This window comes from Loxodonta africana, chromosome 3, assembly GCF_030014295.1.
Source record: "Loxodonta africana isolate mLoxAfr1 chromosome 3, mLoxAfr1.hap2, whole genome shotgun sequence".
NCBI classification, from domain to species: Eukaryota; Metazoa; Chordata; class Mammalia; order Proboscidea; family Elephantidae; genus Loxodonta; species Loxodonta africana.
The window spans coordinates 69,238,385-69,259,181 of record NC_087344.1 but is presented as its reverse complement, the minus strand read 5'-3'; the positions used below and the strand labels follow the sequence as shown (position 1 = coordinate 69,259,181).

Here is a 20,797-nt window from a genome sequence, read left to right as displayed (position 1 = left end):
CCTTTCAGTTCTGTGAGGGCAAGGACTGTCTATTTTGTTTACTCTGTATCCTCAGCACCCAACACCATGCCGCAATCCCTCAATACCAAATCAAACCCATTGCCATTAAGTCGATTCCAACTCATAGCAACCCTATAGGACAGAGTAGAACTGCCCCATAGGGTTTACAGGGAGCGCCTGGTGGATTCAAACTGCCCCTTTTGGTTAGCAGCCAAGCTCTTAACCACTGCACCACCAGGGCCCAAATCCCTCAACAGATAATCATTAAATGAGTTGGATGGGAAAAGAATGATGGCACCCAGGGTTGGAGAAACTGTCACTGTGTTGTTGGTATAAATTGGAACAATTTTCCTGGAAAGCAAAATGAGAGTATGTATCAAGTTCAGGAGCTTTGGTGGCACAGTGGTTAAAGTGCTCAGCTGCTAACCAAAATGTCAGCAGTTCAAACCCACCAGCAGCTTCACAGGAGAAAGATGTGGCAGTCTGCTTCCTTAAAGATTATGGCCTTGGAAACCCTGTGGGGCAGTTCTACCCTGACCTATAGGGTCATTATGAGTCAGAATCAACTTGATGGCAGTGGGTTTGGTTATGTATATAAATATATATATACATACATATATATATGTATATGTATATTTTAATTACTTTTGACGTTTACAAACAATGCATTATTATTCCCATTTAAAACAGTGGGAAATAGGCTCCAGATAGCATCTTTCCGCAGAACCTCTGATTTTCAGGAACGGAATACTGACATTCAATAAGAGATGCCTGTACTTTAGAAAGGTCATGAACTTCAATCATTTCTACTTAAAAAAAAAGTAAAAAGGGAGAAATAAAGAAATCCCCCAAGATGCGTGTATAAGGATGTTCATGGCAGTTTTACTCTAATTTGCAAAACTTTGGAAAGAGAAATGATTAACAACAGACTATCTGTAAAATGAATTATAACAAATTCATATAATGAAATACTATGGTGTCATTTCTATCCTATTTTTGAAGCTCTTTAATTACATGGAAAAGTTCTTGGAGTCTAATAGTAAGTGCTTAAGGATCAACATGAAGTATACGACATATGGTGCAGATTTCGTAAGAGAAAAATATTTATGGACACAGAGCTCCAAGAACTTAAGCAAAGGGTTAACAGTGATTATTTTTGAGTGGGCGATGTTTAATCTTTTTTCTGTGTTCATTTAAAAATCTTAGGTGTTCTTTAATTCCAATGTATTACATTTGTAATTTTTCTGCAAAGAACATTATTTTTAAAGACATGGCAGAAGTTAGAGTGCTTTTGGAAATAGCAACAACAGTGGCTCTGGTGCCAGCTGACACTTTTATAGCACTGAACCAGGGAGCCACGTCACGAATGAAAGCCAAGTGTTGAGCCCACACTGAACTCTGCCAGGCAGCACCATCCCACATGCATGTGCCATGCTCTGACCAGGGGGATGGATTCCAGTTTAGAAAATGCACTGAAGCCAAAAGTCTTTGGCCAAGGGTCAGAAGGCAAACAATCTGACCTCTGTGGGGCGCTCACATAAGGCACACGCAGTATTTAGAGGCTGTGGAGTGGAAAGAATGTGGAATTTGGAAGCAGCCAGACCTGGATCCAAATCCTGACTGTGTTACTTCCTTCCTGTGTGACCTTTCTAAATCCTGGCTTCCTCCTAAGTAGAGTAAGGGCACCTTGCAGGGTGATGTGAGAATTAAAGAGAATTAAAAAAAAAAAAACCTAAACCCATTGCCATTAAGTCAATTCCGACTCATACTGACATACAGTAGGTGCTCAGTAAATGCTCCTTTCCACTCCCCTTCTTGCTAGCGACCATCACTGTCTTCTTCTTAGACTCTCTCTTCTTTATTGTTAGTTTAAACATGTGGCTCCTGGTTTTTGCATCAGAGACAGACAAAAGAAGGGCAGCAGCAAATAAGCAAAATAATACTTTGTTTAACTTGCCCTGTGCGCAAATAAATACTCATTAATATTTGTTGTGCGAATGAATGAGGGATGAGAAAGTGAAGAGTTAAATGACTGAGTACCCTTGTACAAATGATATTCTTACACTGACTTGTCTCTTTTTACGTTTTCAGCTTATCCACTCACCAAATGTCCTCCTCCAACCATCCTCCCCAATGCTGAAGTCGTCACAGAGAATGAAGAATTCAACATAGGTAAAAAAAAAAAAAAAAAAGAAAGAAAACAGTTATCATCGAGTAGATTCCAACACAGGGCAACACTATGCGTATCGACATAGGTACCACCTCCCAAACCTGCCAACACAGGGATCTCGGGGCTGGCAGGGAGGGGCGGGCAGAGATGGAGGCTGACCAGAGGGGCTCACCTCTCTCTCCTGCCCATGGAGAGAAGCAGTAGTCCCAGTACAACTGAGTTTGCACCTAAAATACACTGTCCCTTTCAGTCATCACCTAGGAAAGCAGTTTCCTTTTTGTGATTCAAGTCAATATGTTTTGAGAAATAAATCCATGCAAGACAGTAAAAAATGTTACTGGAATAGGAAAACATTCTTAGCCTCAGACAAGGGCTAGCTGTGAAAGAGGATCAGCAATTGTTTGGGTCATTTGGCTGGAGGTGAGCTAGTGACTTAGATCTCAGCAGAACAGAACTTGTCACTCATAGTCTTGCCAGGAAGTATATTCGAAGTACTAAGGAGAGTCCCATCAGCTCTGCCCGACTTCTCCAGAGAATCCCCATGCTGTTCTCTCTTTGACAGGTGACATCGTGCGCTACAGGTGCCTCTCTGGCTTTACCCTGGTAGGGAATGAAATTCTGACTTGCAAACTCGGAACTTACCTGCAGTTTGAAGGCCCACCCCCAATATGTGAAGGTAATTGCACTAAGCTGTGTTCCTTTTAGGCCTTGGGGTTTACTCTTAGAGCCCTTGTTTTACTCCTTTTAATATACCCAGTTCTTAGCTTAGTCCCTGCCCCATAAAGTACAAGGTCAGTTGGTGAATGTTTGATGAAGCAGTGAGTGACCTTTGACCTGTTCTTAGGTCTGGGACTGTGAATTGGTCACAGTGGCCACATTTATTTCTGTCTTTCTTTTTCCTAACCTGGGCATTCCCCGGAAATTTCATACTGATAACTGGAAGGAGGGAATACTAGGACCTCAGGTATAAGTGGGCTCACACACCAACCTTGCCCTCCTGGAGTACAGATACACTCAAAGTCGGTGGAGTGGACTAGCCGGGAGACCATACTTGTCTCCATTCCTGTGTAACGCCTTGACAGAAGATGGATTTGGTCACCAAATTATCCCAACTAAGATTAAAAAAAAAACAGTGCTCTCCACTCATAGAGCACCTGACCTAGGGCATGCTACCTAACTTTCCTGTGCCTCAGTTTCTCATCTGTAAAATAAGAATAATGATAGCACTGATGCCACAAGGTTATGGTGAGTATTAAATGGGTTAATCATGTATAACACTTTAGAACTATGCCTGGCACATTGTAATTGCTCTATGATGGCTGTTATTATTATCACTAGTACTACTACTGCCCCTAGGTGGCGCAAACAGATTGCACTCAACTGTTAACCTAAAGGTTGGCAGTTCGAAACCACTGAGATGGACCGCAGAAAATAGGCCTGGTAATCTGCTTCCATTAAGATTACAGCCAAGAAAACCCTATGGAGCAGCTGTGCCCTGTAACACATGGGGTCTCCATGAGTCTAAATGGACTCGACGGTAACTGACGACAGCAACAACATGAGAAATAGGGGCCCCTGGGTGGGGCAAACATTGAATATACTTGGCTGCTAAGCAAAAGGTTGGAGGATTGAGTCCACCTGAAGCGCACTAGAAAAAAGTCCTGATGGTCTCCTTCTGAAAAATCGGCCACAGAAAACCACATAGAGTGCAGTTCCACTCTGACACACATGAGGTCGCCATGAGTCAGGGTGGACTCGACCATAACTGGTTTATGGAGAAATAAGTCAGGCTCTCCCTTGCCCCTTGGAAAGCCAGAGTAGGGAGAATCCAAAATATGGATTGTTAGTGAGAAGGAGAGGAGACACAAGCCCCAGAATTAGGCTGCCGAATACGTTGAGAAATCAGGTATCTGCGTGTTTCCTTTGAGCTGACCCACCCACCCATGAAGCAACCGGCCCCCAGTGAAAGGGAACTTTAGCTTCGTCCTGCTCCAGAACCCTCTTGATTTGCTCAGCCTCACTTTCTCATGTCTGCCCCTGTTTCTGTGTCTGCTTGGATCCCATCTCCTTGGCTTTGCTTTCTTAGCCTCATGCTTTCTTCTGGCTTCTCCAGCTGTGATCCTTTTTCCCTTTTTTTAATAACAGTTTTATGGCAATGTAATTTACATACCACGCAATTCACCGATTGAAAGTGTACAATCCAATGGTTTTTATTGTAATCACAGACTTGTGCAACCATTATCACAATCTTAGACCATTTTCATCACCCCAAAAAGAAACCCATTTCCCATTACCAGTCAGTCTCCATTTCCTTCCCACCTCTCCACCTCCTAGTCCTAGGCAACCACCAATCTAATTTCTGTCTCTGTGAATTTGCCTATTCTGGAAATTTCCTACAAATGGGATCATACAATATGTGGCCTTTTGTGACTGGCTTCTTTCACTTAGTTTAGATTTTCTAGGTTCATTCATGTTGTAGCATGTATCAGCACTTCATTTCTTTTTATTGCCGAATAATATTCCATTGTATGAATATACCACATTTTGTTTATTCCACTCATCAATATATGAGACATTTTGGTTGTTTCCACTTTTTAGCTATTACGAATAATGCTGTGATGAACATTCATATACAAGTTTTTGTGCAAACATATGTTTTCATTTCTCTTGGGTATGTACCTAGGAATGGAATTGCTGGGTCATATGGTCTCTATGGAAACGCTGGTGGCGTAGTAGTTAAGTGCTACAGCTGTTAACCAAGAGGTTGGCAGTTCAAATCCACCAGGCGCTCCTTGGATACTGTATGGGGCAGCTCTACTCCATCCTACAGGGTCCCTGTGAGTTGGAATTGAGTCAACATAATGGGTTTGGTTTTTGGTATGTAACTCTGTTCTGCCATTTATTGAGGATGTACGCGTATGGGCACTGTGCTACAGTATTTGCATGTATTAGTTCATATAATACAGCAGCTCTGTAAGATAGGTGTTATCTCTCTGTGTTGGAGATAAAGAAGCCAGCACACAGAGGAAATAATTTTTTCAAAGCCACATAAGTTTCTGTCAAGGGTGATGGGAAAATTTGGAAACAGATACTGGTAACGGTTGCAGTGTGATGAATGTAATTAACGTCACTGAATGGTACATGTAAGAAAATGCTGAAATGGCAAATGCTTTGTTACATATGTATTTATCACAATAAAAACACACATAGATAGTAAGTGACAGAGGCAGGCTATACTAGGAATGTTTACCTCAAAATTCTATGTGCTTAAGCATCATTCCCAATAGCCAAAAGGTAGAAACAACACAAGTGTCCATCAGCAGAAGAATGAATAAAGAAAATGTGGCATATACATATAATGGAATATTATTGAGCCATAAAAAAAAAGAAATTCTGATACATGCTACAAAATGGATGAACCTTGAAAGCACTATGCTGAGTGGAATGAGACACGAAAGGACAAATATTGTGTGATCCCACTTATGTGAAATCTCTAGAGTAGGCAAAGACATAGGGACAAAAGTTTAATAGTGGCTACCAGGGGCTGGGGGAAGGTGCTAACGGTGTTACCACTGAAGGAGTACTGAGTTTCTGCTTGGGGTGATGTAAAACTTTTTGGAAATGGATAGTGGTGATGGAATGTAACAGGGTGAACGTAATTGATTTGTACACTAAAACATGGCTAAGACGGCAAGCCTTTTCTTATATATATTTCACCACAATAAAATTTTAAAAAATAAATAAAATATAAAAAAATAAACTCCATGTGTTTAACCTCTGCCCAATAATGTCTTCCTACAAATCAGACCCATTTTATAGGTGAACGCTTTTGGTTTTGGAAATATTTCACTGTAGTCTGTATAGATGTACATCCCCGTCTACTCCAAAGCCTGCATCTGAGCTACCGTGTGATTCCAACCAGCTGGCCAGGCCGGAGTCCCAGCCTTACAGTAATGTTGGCTCAGGATCTGAGGACACCTCAGACCGTGGAGCAGTGTAGTGATGGGTGTTGGGGTCTTGATTGGATGTGCTTAAACACTGGTTTTCTGATAGTTGTCTTTTGCACCAGGCAAAAGGACATGTGTTTGCTCTACTTCCATCTCCATTTCATGTACCTTCTGTCTCTTTCTTTCTCCAAGTGCACTGCCCAACGAATGAGCTTCTGACAGACTCCACAGGCGTGATCCTGAGTCAGAGCTACCCTGGAAGCTATCCCCAGTTCCAGACCTGCTCTTGGCTAGTGAGAGTGGAGCCCGAGTATAACATCTCCCTCACGGTGGAGTACTTCCTCAGTGAGAAGCAGTACGACGAGTTTGAAATCTTTGATGGTAAGTGACCACAGGGAACCTGTGGAGAGAGAGAGGAACACACCTCATCGCTTTTGCTCAACCCAGTCCTCTTTGGGAATTAGAGATGCTCTCTCTGATCAGGAAAAACGCTCCAGCATCAGTCATGGCCAGCATCCGTACTACAAATGATGTGGACATGACCTGAGCATCTAGCCATAGAGCAGGCACTTTGATGGTGTTCTCTCATTTAATGCTTGCAGCCACCCTTTATCATTGTCCATTATATAGTGGAAACCCAGGCTCAGAGAAGGTAAGTAACTTACTCACCCAAGGTTACATTGCCTGGAAGTAGCTGTGCCAAGTTTCACTAATTCACTCAATAAACATTTACTGTGCACCTGCCAGAAGGTCCCTGGGTGGCACGAGCTGTTTGCTCTTGTCTACTAACCTAAAGGTTGGTAGTTCAAACCCACCCAGCCACTCTGCAGAAGAAAGGCCTGGCTATCTACTTCCGTAAAGATTACAGTGAAGAAAACCCTATGGAGCAGTTCTGTTCTGTAGTACACGAGGTCCTCAAGAGGCAGAATCGACTCAATGGCAATGGGTTTGGTTTGGGTACCATGTGCCAGACCTCTCTTTAAGTGGTTAGGACATATCAGTGAATAAAAGATTCCTGCTTTCAAGGAACATAATGCTTACATTATAGCAGGGTGAGGCAGACAATAAACAGTAAGCATAAATAAACGTGTAGATGAGATAGTGTGTAAGAAGGTGATAGGTGTTAGAGGAAAAAAAATAGAACAGGGTAAAGGGAATTAGGAGTGTAAGGGAGGGGGCAAGCAGCAGTATTAAATAGAGTGGTCAGGGTAGGCCTCAGTAAGAAGGTATGATCTGAGAAAAGACTAAAAGGCCATGAGTTGGAACTCAGAACCCGTTGACATGAAAGCCTGGGCACTTGTCATTGTAACCCATGTGTGCATGGCAGGCATTAGGCATCACTAAGACCTGCCACAGTGGTTACTCCATCCATGAGCACATTGTGAAAGCTCTGGGGTGGCCAGTAACCAAGGCTGGCTGACACCTACTGGCTGAGTCATAGCATCCACTTGGCTGTTTAGAACCTCTTCCACAGTGAATGCTCTCTGGTGGGCAGGGATGTGCAATACCAAGATTCTCACACCTGTTGCCCACTTACATAGGTCCATCCACATGATTCTTCTTTGGATCTTCCTGTCCTGATCTTTCAGTCTCGCTCCTTCCAGGCCCCTGACCAACCTCCTTAGCTGTTTACCACTGCCCATGAGTCCAGTACACTCTTACCTCAGGCCACTTTCTTCTCCACACAAACTGAATGACCAAATGCACTACCCAAAGCTCTGCCCTTTGGAAGGATTTCCTTTCACCACTGTCTTACAAGGCCACCCCCAAGCAGGGCTATAGTGCAGCAGGAGGCCATTTCTGGCTTGTAACCACATACCGGTGTTAATGGATTGAATTATGTCCCCCAAAAATGTGTATCAACTTGGCTAGGCCATGATTGGCTAGGCCACCATTTTTTCATCTGATATGATTTTCCTCTGTGTTGTAAAATCCTGCCTCTGTGATGTTAATGAGGCAGGATTAGAGGACGTTATGTTAATGAGGCAGGACTCAATATACAGGGTTAGGTTGTATCTTGAGTCAGTCTCTTTTGAGGTATAAAAGAGAGAAGTCAGCAGAGAGACAGGGGGACCTCCTACCACCAAATAAGAAGAGCCAGTAGCGGAGCATATACTTTGGACCCAGGGTCCCTGTGCTGAGAAGCTCCTAGACCAGGGGAAGATTGATAACAAGGACCTTCCCCCAGAGCTCATCGAGAAAGAAAAAGCCTTCCCCTGGAGCTGGCACCCTGAATTTGGACATCTAGCCTGCTAAACTGTGAAAGAATAAACTTCTGTTTGTTAAAGCCATCTACTTGTTGTATTTCTGTTATAGCAACAGTAGATAACTAAGACACCAAGCCAACCTTTCTGTGAACCAGGCTCAGGCTTTCTCCTCCTCTGTCAGCTGGCTATAGGGAACACCCATCCCCTACCCCCATGAAGACAAAGATATGAGCTAGGGAAAAGTGTCAGTGCAACATGGCAGGTTACAAGAGGGTCCAGACCACAGCTTACTTGTTCAGCTTGCTTCTCTGGACCCGCTTGAGCCTGATCCCAAATGTAGCACTTCCGTTTTACATTGGATTGCACTGGACCCACCTTGAGCCTTCATGTGAGGAGGCAAAAAAAACAGCAGATGGTTATATTAGAAATAAGTCCCTGGATGGTGCAGTTAACATGCTTGGCCATTAACTGAAAGGTTGGCAGTTGAAGTTCACCCAGAGGCACCTTGGAAGAAAGCTTTGGCAATCTAAAAATGAGTCACCAAAAACCTATGGAGCACAGTTCTACTCTGTCATACATAGGGTTGTCATGAGTTGGAAATGACTTGATGGCAGCTTGTCTAATCTAATATCTTTGACAGCTGTGATATTCTGTAATCCTGTGTCCTTCTCACCCCAGGTCCCTCAGGACAAAGTCCTCTGCTGAAAGCCCTCAGTGGAAATTACTCAGCACCCTTGATTGTCACCAGCTCGAGCAACTCTGTGTACCTGCGCTGGTCATCTGACCACGCCTACAATCGGAAGGGCTTTAAGATTCGTTATTCAGGTAAGTAAAACACAAGGACTCGTGAGAAGAACTATAGCTCCTGAGCTCCTTACATTTCTCACCCAAAATTCCCAAATAAGCCCTGGACCATCTCCTGGTCAAGGAGCCAGAGCTCCTCCATGGGGACTGGGCAGCCTTTCTCCTCCTCTAAATCTCTCACCCAAAGCTGTACCAATGGTCTCTGCCATTTTTCTACCTCCACTTCTTCTATTCCTTTCCTCTCTTTTAAACTCCTTCCTCTCTCCTGCTTCTCATACATCCAGCTTGTGTCTTTTGGATAAGTTTAACTATTACATATGGTTTGTTAAAGGCGATCCTATCCTTAACACTGTTGAAATGTTCTTTAAAACTGAAAAATCCTAAGACATGGGTATCTCCAGCTGGCAAATGTTTGGTAGGCAGCAAAGGATGGGCTATATTTTAAGTCCATGAGCCTCTCTTCTGTTCTGAAAGTCATATCTCATGGACAGACTAAGATCAAAGGACAGCAATCTATTAAGAACATAAAAAATAACACTAGGAATTAAATGAGATGGAGAAAATAAAATCTATGTGAACTCCCATCATGGGAACTACTTACTGCCTGTGGTTGGAGAGAAAACTTGATCAGTGGCTTGATGTCCACTTTGAAGGAGGATGGGTCCAGTAAACTTGATGGCTGGGCTTTGCAAGCTTGAAGGCAGAAATGCATTGCTTGAGAGCATGGGGAGAGACCGAAGAGCCACTAGCAACTCCTATCAGTACTCTTTCTTTCCCCTGGCTGCATTTGGCCTACATTCCAAACAAGTGTTGGACAGATTTTTAAAGAATATTGACTGGAAGAGATGTCTGATTATAACCTGCCTGAAGTCCCACTTATCTCAGTGCACCTCTTCTCATGGGTCATCTACTTGTAAAACCAACCCATTTGACCAGTCTTAAGGAACCCTAGGTGATGGCTTCCAAGAGGGGGCAAACCAGATGAAGCTGAGGGAAGTCCGAGAAGAATGGATCTTTACTCTCTGAGTCCATGTCTCTGCAGAGTCGATCCAAACCCTCCTTTCCTTCTGTGGGCATGAGAGGCAGGGTGGAGTCTTGACAAAGTGCCCGAGGTTCAGTGACCAGCTCTGTCCCTAACTAGCTATATGATGATTATTAGACAAGTCACTGAAACTCTTCAGGCCTCAGTTTCCTAATAATGAGAAAGAAACCTTTGCACTGATGGTTCTTAAGGCGCCTGTGCCCCATTTGTTTGGGAGCTGAATGGATTCAAGAGCCTGACCTTAGTTGGACAACCAGTGCTGCCTTCAAGCTGCAAAGGGGACCCCATACTTGATGTAGTTGGTTTTTATTTTCTTTTGTTTTGTCTTTACTAAACCGACTGGCTGTTTTTCAGTACCAACCACTTAGACCTTTCTAATGAGCTCTAGGTCTGGCATGGGGAAGACAGGCCCTGACTTTCCAGGGAAGGTGAAAGCCACCAGGTCTGTCTTCCTATGTGTACTTGGTTCCCTTAGCCTCATCTTGTTGTTTAGCCCCTTACTGCAGCCTGCCCAGGACTCTGCTCCATGGCTTCATCCTGGGCCAGACCAGCACCCAGCCTGGAGGCTCCATCCATTTCAGCTGCAACACCGGCTACCGCTTGGTGGGACACAGTATGGCCATTTGTACCCGGCATCCCCAGGGTTACTACCTGTGGAGTGAGGCCATTCCTCTCTGTCAAGGTGAGCGGCAGGCGGGAGGGAATGGCAGGGTAGCTGTGAATCCTACTCCCATCTTGAGCTTGTCCCAGCACCAATCACTTTCAAATGTGGTTTTCCTAATTGATAATTGACTCATTCTTTTGCAAACATTTATTGAGGATCCATAATATCGCAGGCCCTGGGGTTATACATAGGCATAAAATGCAGTCTCAGAGCAGTGGGGGGACAGCTACATAAGCGGATAAGTGCACAACAGAGTAAGGAAGCACTGCAGCAGGAGTATGGTTTGGATAGTGTGGGAACCCAGAGCTAAGAATGGACCTGCCTCCTTCTGGGCAGCTAGGGAAGGCTCCCAGAGTGGGATGCTTGGGCTTTGACTTTTAGGATGAGGGATTTTTGTGCCAGCCACTGGCAAGGAAAATATTGTAGCAACAAGAAGAGTGTGTGCAAAGGCTTAGAATCTGGAGAAATCATAACCTATGCAAAGCAGTTCCAGCTGACTGAAGCTCCAGGTCCCGAGAGGTGAGGGAGCAGACGGAGTTAGGGCTGAGACCACCTTCACCATAATTACAGTCATCAGTGATCAAGCACCTGCTATATACCAGCTAGTTTGCATGCGTTGCCCTTTATAACTGATGGGCTTTTTTCTTTGAAGCAATATCCATTCAGAGTATATTGGGAACAATGTGCTCAGCTTTTAACTGTGAGGTTGGAGGTTCGGGTCTACCCAGAGGAGCCTCAGAAGAAAGACCTGGTGACCTACTTCAGAAAAATCAGCCACTGAAAACTCTATGGAGCACAGTTCTACTCTGACACACATGGGGTCACCAAGAGTCGGAATCAACTCAGCGGCAACTGGTTGACTATACATTCAGACTAGAAATCTGAAAAAAAACGTAATATTGCAAAGGAAAAAGTGAAAATGACCTATACTCCCATCACCTGAGATCCCCACTGTTAGCATTTTGGCACATTTCCTTCAGCCTTTTATATATTGTTTCCAAATGGGGTCATTAGTATACAAAGATCTTAATATTTTGTTCACAACTTTCGTGTAATTAAATACATTTCCTCATCATTAATTCCAGTGTTTGCCAAGCATGTATGCGAAGACAGTTGTTTATTCAGGTATCATCCTATTGTTGGTCATGTAGATGATTTCTCTGTTTTTTGCTACAATAAACAATGCTGCTATTAAAATCCTTATAATTCCATCTTTATGAACATGCATATTTATTGCCTCAAAATAAATTCCCAGAAATGAGATTGTTGAATCATTTGTTGTCCATTGTTAAGTGCCATTGAGTTGGCTCCAACTCATAGCGGCTTTATATATAACAGAGCAAATCATTGCCCGGTCCTATGCCATCCTCATAATCATTGCTCTTTGAGCCCATTGTTGCAGCCACTGTGTCAGTCCATCTCGTTGAGGGTCTTCCTCTTTTTTGCTGAGCCTCTACCAAGCATGTCCTTCTCCAGCAATTGGTCCCCCATGATGATACACATGTTCAAAGTAAGCAAGACAAAATCTCACATCCTTGCTTTTAAGAAGCATCCTGGTTGTAGTTCCTCCAAGACTTATTTGTTTGCATAACTTATGCAAAACTTATGGGGTTTGATACGTATGGTCACATGGCCCTCCTAAAAGTTTGTCCTCATTTATATTTCCACTGACAGCAAGTAAAAGTTGCCTTTTCTCCCACATTCTCATCAACATGTACTGCACTGAAAAAAAAACAAGAAACCCTTTGTCAACTATATCAACAAAAACAGGAAATCACATTGTTGCTTGATTTTATTTTTCATTGGTTCCCATTAAGGTTAAAAAAAAAAATTAAAGTGAAGTACTTTTTAATTACACCTATCATCTCTCATCCTCACAGTCTTCTCAAAGCTTTCTCAAAGAACAGAAAGAATGTGTTACTAATATTCTTCTTGAAGCCCTAAGCAAAGGCCCCAGAGGCTGTCCACAAATACTGTTTGTCATTTGGCTTCAGTCTTCGCATCTCTAACTACATCAATACATCTACATCCCTTTATTCCAGAGCGCCAGTTGTAACCTACTATGCCTCTCATCCCTGTTACTTTTCATCACCACCCAAAATTAAGCACCACCAGGCTTCTGTCCACTTATCCCGACAGTGCTCTATGTTTCCTCATTCCGTCCCCACCCCCATCCTCCCACTGTGCTCTCTGTAATCCTAGTTCCATGGCTAACAAGCATATGCCCTTGGTCACCACCCACAAGCCTGTCTTCACTTCCTGCCTCCTTGGAGATTATGGCTCTCCCCTAAGAACATATGCTGTGGCCCTTTCAAGTACATACTAACTAACTAACTAACCCATAGCTGTGGAGTCAATTCCGACTCATAGCAACCCTATAGGACAGGGTAGAACTGCCCCATACGGTTTCCAAGGCTGTAGTCTTTACAGGAGCAGACTGCCACATCTTTCTCCCAAGGAGCAGTTGGTGGGTCTGAACCACCAACCTTTCGGTTAGCAGCTGAGCACTCAATCACTGCACAACGAGGGGGAGGGTGTTAATCCCCACATTTCCTGCATACCCAGGGCCAGGAAGAACCTGGAATTCTTCCAATTTCCAATTTCCTGTTGCTTCTTCCAAACCATTACTTCTCTACCTACAAATATATCTCTGTAGAGGCTCTCAAACCATCTGATTCTATGCCTCCTTTATCTTTTATTCCCTCCCTTCCTGTTCCACCCCCGCCCATTCTTTCACTCTATATAGCCTTTGCCTCAGAGATCTCCTCTCAACACAGGCTTCAAATACTATATTCCCCTCTCTCCTACCCACAGGAAGTGTTCCTTGATTGACTCTGGGTTTGGGGGATTGTGTTTCGCATGGAAATCATGAGGCTCCAGCTTCTAGTCATTCAGGCTGGGAGACTCTCCCCTGTCCTCTTAGTTATCCACAAGAGAGGGGCCAGCCCAGGGCCAGTGAGAAGCGGCTGCTGCCCACTGCCTTCACCTGTTTTATCCAGATTGACTCTCCAGGCAAAATGCCAATAGGATTCTAAGTATTTTTTTTCCCAAGGGGTTCAAGGAAGCAGGGCAGTTAGTTGAGGAGCTCAAAGGCTTGCTATTTAGATATCAGAAGAGTATCATTTTCCTTATTTTGTCATTCCTTCTGTTTTTCTTATCCTCCTCTTTTGCTCCCATATCCATCCTTTGAATCCTTCCTCCATCTTGGTATTCCAGCCCCTCTCCTCTGGCAGTCCTTCCTTCCCCACATTGTAATAGAGCCCTATCACTATGCCTTTCCTTGGGTCTTAAAATTTTAGAAGCACCTGGCATCATTGTTAGCCAATATTAATAGTGTTTTGGGGGGGAGGGGGAGGGAAAGGATTTGGGGGTTTTTTTGTTTTTGGGGGGTTTTCTTTTGTTTTTGTTGTTTGTTTTTGGTCTATATTCTGGAAATTTCCCTTAACTTTTTATTTCCAGCCCTTCTGTTTAATGCTTATTTTGGCATTCATGTTTCTAATTTAAAGCAGCTCTTCCTTGTTCTTTTTTATTTTTCTAAGCACTCCATTCTCATTTTGTGAATGCAGTGTGTCACTTTGACTTCCTCACTAGACTACTGATGAGAAGTTTTAAAATTATATATTTTCTGTTTCCTGAATTAGCTGTTTCCTGCGGGGGGTTTCTATTTGTTTTCTCTCTTCCATGATGTTGGTTTTCTTCATATGTGTAGTGATCCTTGATTGTTCATTTTTAAAAAGAAAAGACTAGGTTGATTGTCCCAGGTAGCAGATATAGGTTACCTTTGCTGTCATTTTATACAGATATTTTTACCCACTAGGTCTTTCCCATGAATAAGAAACTGAGTTGAGTAGGTAGCAGAGATGAGCAGGTAGAGAGGCAGCCTTTATACTGAAAGCCCTTAAATCCTAGAATTAAAAGAGCTTTACTCTGAGATCACAGCTCCTACCCTACCAGCTCTAATTCTCTCAAGGGAGTTTTGTTTGTTTGTTTGTTTGTTTTTCCTTTGTAAGCGGGAAAGAATAGCCCTCTGTATTTTGTTTAGAGAGTGGATGCCTACTGCTTCTACACTGTATTTGTGGGAAGGGATAGAGGAGAACTGGTCTCACTCTGTAGCCCCTCCTGTGTATTTTGGGCTGGGGCATCTTTGCTCCATTTAATCCATCAATACACTTCTGTCTGCTTTCCATCTTCAAAAAGATTTTTCTGTAATCTCTTGTCTGCTGATTATTCTCCCATTTTCTTTTCTGTTAATGAGGGTTTTTTTCCCCTTTTATTTGTTATTTACTATCATTTAATTGAAGTCTTAAGGGAGAGGAAAGAAAAAAAATAAGTTTTCAGACCACTACTTGACCCAGAAATCCTCATGACATGTTTTTCCCCTTTGCTAGCTCTTTCCTGTGGGATTCCTGAGGCCCCCAAGAATGGAATGGTGTTTGGAAAGGAGTACACAGTGGGGACCAAGGCTGTGTACAGCTGCAGTGAAGGCTTCCACCTCCAGGCAGGGGCTGAGGCCACGGTGGAGTGTCTGGAGACAGGCCTGTGGAGCAACCACAACATCCCCCCACAATGTGTTGGTGAGTCCTTGGATGGTGGAGGCTGGTGGAAGGAGGGGCTGGGTGAGCGGCTGAAAAGGTTCCTACAAGGAGTAAGCAAAAGGCCCAATAATGAGAAAACAGATGCATGGAGGCTGAGGGATTCAAGAAGAGGAGACAGGTGAGTGGTGTCCTCTGCCCACTGGGGTTCCAATTTAAAAGTCATCTCAAAGCAAGGATAGACCATTGTGCCCGGAGATGTTTCCATAAACCATCATAGAACTTAGGAATGGTCTGATCCATTCCCTTTTAAGATGGAGAAACTATAGTTCAGAAAGTTTGCATGAGTGTTTCTTAATCGCAAAACTCTAAACTGCCAGAGCTAGAGTTCAACTTTAAGACCAAGGTCACACAAGCCTAATGGACCATACCCATTCCAAAGGTACGGGATCTTGGGAACCTAAACTGTGCTTTTTTTGGATTATGAGTTACTCTCCAACATTTTAAAACTGGACAGTTTTACATAAATATCTAGATTTCTGTCTTCTCTTGAAAGATGAAAATCCAACCAAAGGGAACCGTCAGTCTCATATCCAACCATCAGTGTTAACTGAGCGCCACCTCCCTTTTTTCTCCAGAACCTGTACACCCCAGTTTGCCATATTCCCCTCTCAACCCACTTCATTCACTTACCAAACCCGCCCAGGGACTGCAGATTCTTGAATTCATCATTATTGTGTTAAGATCTCCCAGTCTCCAGCTCTGGGCTTTTGCCAATGTCTTCCATAATTAATTAATTGATCCTTCTTCCTCCCTTTATTTCTCCAGCTGTGACCTGTCCCGACATCAGCAGTATCAGTGTGGAACATGGCCGATGGAGACTCATCTTTGAGACACAGTACCAGTTCCAGGCCCAGCTGATGCTCATCTGTGACCCTGGCTACTACTATACTGGCCAAAGGGTCATCCGCTGTCAGGCCAATGGCAAATGGAGCCTCGGAGACTCTCTGCCCACCTGCCAAAGTAAGCCCGGGTAGGGAGGGTGGGCAAGTTAGTCACAGTGCCTCCACCCCTGAACTGTCTCATACAGGGGGTAAAGTGTGACAGGGAGAGGAGGGCTATCACCTGGGGTTGCAGTATATCTCTTTTGGATACTTACTTAGAATTAGGATCTGGGAAAATGCCTGCTCCTTTAAGTAAGTACTTCTTGGCATCTTGTCATCTCATTAAAAGCTGCCTTTCTCTAGGAAAGCATATACTAATTCAGTTGTTCAACATTCATGAGGTTCCTACCATATACCTGGTACCACAGGTTCCAAAGGGAGATCTGGGTGGCACACCACAGCATCCATTACAATACTTGTAATATTAATCAGCAGGAGTGGCATAGAGGAGGTAAATGATCATAAAGGGGTAGAAGGAAATAGCTTGTCAATGAGAAATGGGAGATGTGGGACTGAGTGGGAGAAGGAGTGGTATCATCTCATACCTATAACTCAAGACACTGTTTTATTAATGCAGCATAGTACAGACTCCACCATGGCATAGAACCATGTATACAGCACAGTGAAAGAAGTCATGAGTGTGTAACAACAGCATTCAGTGAAGCCACTCATATTTTAATGCAGCCTTGGCAACTGGGCCTCATCTCACAGGCCAGCTAGTTGGTGGCTATCTGCAATGGTGTTGAGAATGAATGTGAGGCTGCTGCTGGGCCCAGCAGAAAAGAACAACAAAATTGAAATTGATTTCCAGCATCAGCCCTGGGCACTTAGGAGCATACCACAGAATTGCCATCTCTCTAGTTTGGTGGTTCTAACCAGGGAACACATCTAGATCATCTGAGGAAATTTTGAAAAATACACACATCTCCAGAGATTGCGAGTCATGGGTCTGGAGTGGAGCCTGGCATTTTTAAAGCTCCCCAGGTGCTTCTTGCGACACCAGCAGTTGAGAATCTCTGCTGCAGTATAACATCACGCATCCAGTGTCATGACCCAAGCTCTGGTTAGTGCGTTCCAGTAGAGTAAGATTAACAGATCTTTTTTTGTCATTATTCTGGCTAATCAGACACAGCACCTGTCCCTCCCCTTAAGGCTGGCTTATTGAGTATCTTGTGATCTTTTTAGTCATTTCCTGTGGAGAGCTCCCCATCCCCCCCAACGGACACCGCATCGGAACATTGTCTGACTACGGAGCAACGGCCATCTTCTCCTGCAATTCTGGATATACACTGGTGGGCTCCAGGGTGCGGGAGTGCATGGCCAATGGGCTCTGGAGTGGCTCTGAAGTCCGCTGCCTTGGTAAGTGACCACCCCAGGCCTATACTGCCCATTTTTCCTTCTCAGAACAGGTTAGATTTTTTCCAAAGCTGGGGTCCAACCTTTCAGCAGTATCATTTTACCTACTGTCATAAAATGCTTGATCTAAACCTGTTTAACACTAATTATTGGGTATCTGCTACGACTAAAACTCTGGACTAGCTTCTCTTGGGGGTGCCCAAAAGAATGAGAAGAGCTTCAAGTCTGATGAGACAAAACCTTTGATGGGTTCTGATCAGGAAGATGTTTTGTATCTCTGGGCACCTATAGAGACACATTCCTGTAATATAACTTAAAAATACCTTCTATATTACATATTAGTAGATATGTATGTATGTGTATATGTATTTGTATGTGTACATATGTATATATGTATACACCCATTGGAAACCCTGGTGGCGCAGTGGTTAAATGCTACGGCTGCTAACCAAAGGGTCAGCAGTTCAAATCCGCCAGGTGCTCCTTGGAAACTCTGTGGGGCAGTTCTACTCTGTCCTATAGGGTCGCTATGAGTCAGAATCGACTCAACGGCACTGGGTTCGTTTTGGTTTTATACACCCATTGCCATCAATCCCGACTCATAGCAACCCCATAGGACAGAGTAGAACTGCCCCATAGGATTTCTAAGGACCAGCTGGTGGATCTGAACTGCCGACCTTTTAGTTAGCAGCCAAGCTCTACACTATTAAGGCTCCATATATATATATATGTATGTATATGTGTGTGTGTATATATATATGTCTCAGAAGAAAAGCCTGGTTATCTACTTACAAAAAAAAATCAGCCATTGAAAACCCTATTTAGCACAATTCTACTCTGACACACATGAGGTCGCCATGAGTAAGGAGCAACTCAACAGCAGCTAGTTATTTGGTATTGTGTGTGTGTGTATAATTAGCAAATGGCAGAGACATTAAACAACCTAGTTTACAAAAGGACAAAATTATCCTTTCCCCCATGGCTACTTCATTCCCTGCCTAAGCCAGAGAATTACCCCTTTTTAGATTCTAAAGTTTTCTCTCACTCCTTTCTTGGATCCCTTAAGTTCAAAGAAGAGTCCCAGCCATACAAAGCTAGTAGAATGGATTGAATGGTCTGTCCCAGGGTGAGTAGTGCTGACCTATCACTATCTCAAGCCCCTGTTAGGAACACAGTCAAAGGTTATTTCCACACAGGGCCAAAAGATTCTGGTGGAAATACCAGGAATACACTTTACCCAAACCCCATTTAATAACTCACCTAGGTTTATCTTGTCCTTGTTCCTCGCCCCTCAAGGATAAGGAAGAATGAATTTAGCCAAACCGTCTGTGTTTACATGGATATTTTCAGCATAACAAGGCTTTGACTGCCTTAACGCACATGGTGATGCCCCCACCCTGCCCTGCACTGTGCAGTTAAAAAAAAAAAAAAAATTTTTTTTTTTTTTTTTTTTATGCAGTAGGTGCTCAATAAATGTGGGTTGATGAGATAAAGAGGGGCATGATCATTGAGACAGGGAGGTAACAATGATAACTTCTCACTCATGTGTGGACACAGAAACTAAAGCCCAGAGATGGATGGCCAGGGGCATATATTGTCAATTGGATGCAGCACTGGGATTTGATATTGCCAATTCCTCAACACCGTTTCTATCATGTCTAGAATCCCCGAAGTCACTCCTGAATGGCTACTTTTAGGGTAAGATAGGAAAAACAGTGGGTGGCTGTGTTCTTGTTGTTAGCTGCCATGAACTCGTGGCGACCCCATGCACAATGGAACAAAACCCCCAGGTCCTGTGCTATCCCCATGATCAGTTGTGGATCAAACTATTGTGATCTATAGGATTTTCATTGGCTGGTTTAGGGAAATCAATCATTAGGCCTTTCTTCCTAGCCCGTCTTAGTCTGGAAACCCTGCTGAAACCTTTCAGCATCATATGGTGGCTGCGTACCTTGGCCCTTTTCCCCACGATGCCTGTGTCCCTCCACCCTGGCCAAGTTGCACCTCACTTTCTATGAGCTTTTCTTTGATTTACTCTTTTCTTCCATCCCCCGCCAAAGCTGGACACTGTGGGACTCCTGAGCCCATCGTGAATGGACACATCAATGGGGAGAACTACAACTACCGGGGCAGCGTGGTATACCAGTGCAACGCCGGCTTCCGCCTCATCGGCATGTCTGTGCGAATCTGCCAGCAGGATCATCACTGGTCGGGCAAGACCCCTTTCTGTGTGCGTAAGTATGTTGTCCACTCTCCCTAGTCATGGGGCTCAGATTCAAAATATACTTTCTGCCTTTTTTTCGTGATTAGGTTACCCGGAAGTTTTTTTTTTTTTTGTACATTTTGTTAATTTTTCAAAGATGTGATCGTTACATCCGTCACTTTTCAGTTCTCTGCTAATTAATTACTTCTTTCATCATTATTATTTTCTTTCTTGTATTTTCTCAAGTTTGCTTTTTTGTTCTTCTGGCTTTCAAGTTGCAAATTTAATCCATTTATTCTCATTCTTTCATTTTTATTGATTTTTAATAGTGTGTTTATAACTGAACTATCCTCTGATAACAGCTTTAATATGTAATGTTTTTATTATTTTTTTAGAAATTCTCTAATTTAGATATTAATTCCCCTTTTGCAGGAGCTTTTTAATAGAAGCTTTTTAAAATACATTTTCAGGTGGAAGGGCCTTTCTGTTCCTATTGTTTTTCATTTCCAATTTTATTGCACTGCATATATTTCTACTTTATAGAATTTATTGCCACTTTCTTTGTGACCTAATATGTGATAAATTGTTAGGAATGTTCCATGCGCACTTGGGAAGAAGGGGCACTAGAATGTAAAGTTTATATATATCTTTATTTATGTGTATACACACATACAAGATCTACCTTACGATATGTCATTTATGTCTTTTTATATTCTTACTTATTTTTGTCTGTTTAACCTGTTTTGTTCTGAGAGATGTGTGCTGAATTTTCCTGTTACTAGTGGGCTCCTATTTCCTTCCATCTCCTATAGTTTCTGCTACATAAAGTAGTTGCTGTATTATTTAGGTATTGCAAAATTGTAGTTTGTAGCCTTTAAAAATGTCCTTCCTTATCTCTTTAGTATTTTTTGGTTTGAATGCTACTTTT

General features: G+C 43.2%; 1 protein-coding gene across 1 annotated transcript in view; it reads left to right on the top strand.

Moving 5' to 3' along the window:
- Positions 1–20,797, top strand: part of CSMD2 (CUB and Sushi multiple domains 2) — a 797,331-nt gene that overhangs the window by 727,643 nt on the left and 48,891 nt on the right. Inside the window, 11 exon segments of the mRNA XM_064281672.1 lie at positions 2,092–2,172; positions 2,733–2,846; positions 6,310–6,498; positions 9,003–9,149; positions 10,664–10,852; positions 15,223–15,408; positions 16,195–16,389; positions 17,496–17,669; positions 18,834–18,847; positions 19,665–19,709; positions 19,711–19,900. Coding sequence (XP_064137742.1) covers positions 2,092–2,172; positions 2,733–2,846; positions 6,310–6,498; positions 9,003–9,149; positions 10,664–10,852; positions 15,223–15,408; positions 16,195–16,389; positions 17,496–17,669; positions 18,834–18,847; positions 19,665–19,709; positions 19,711–19,900 — 1,524 coding nt within the window.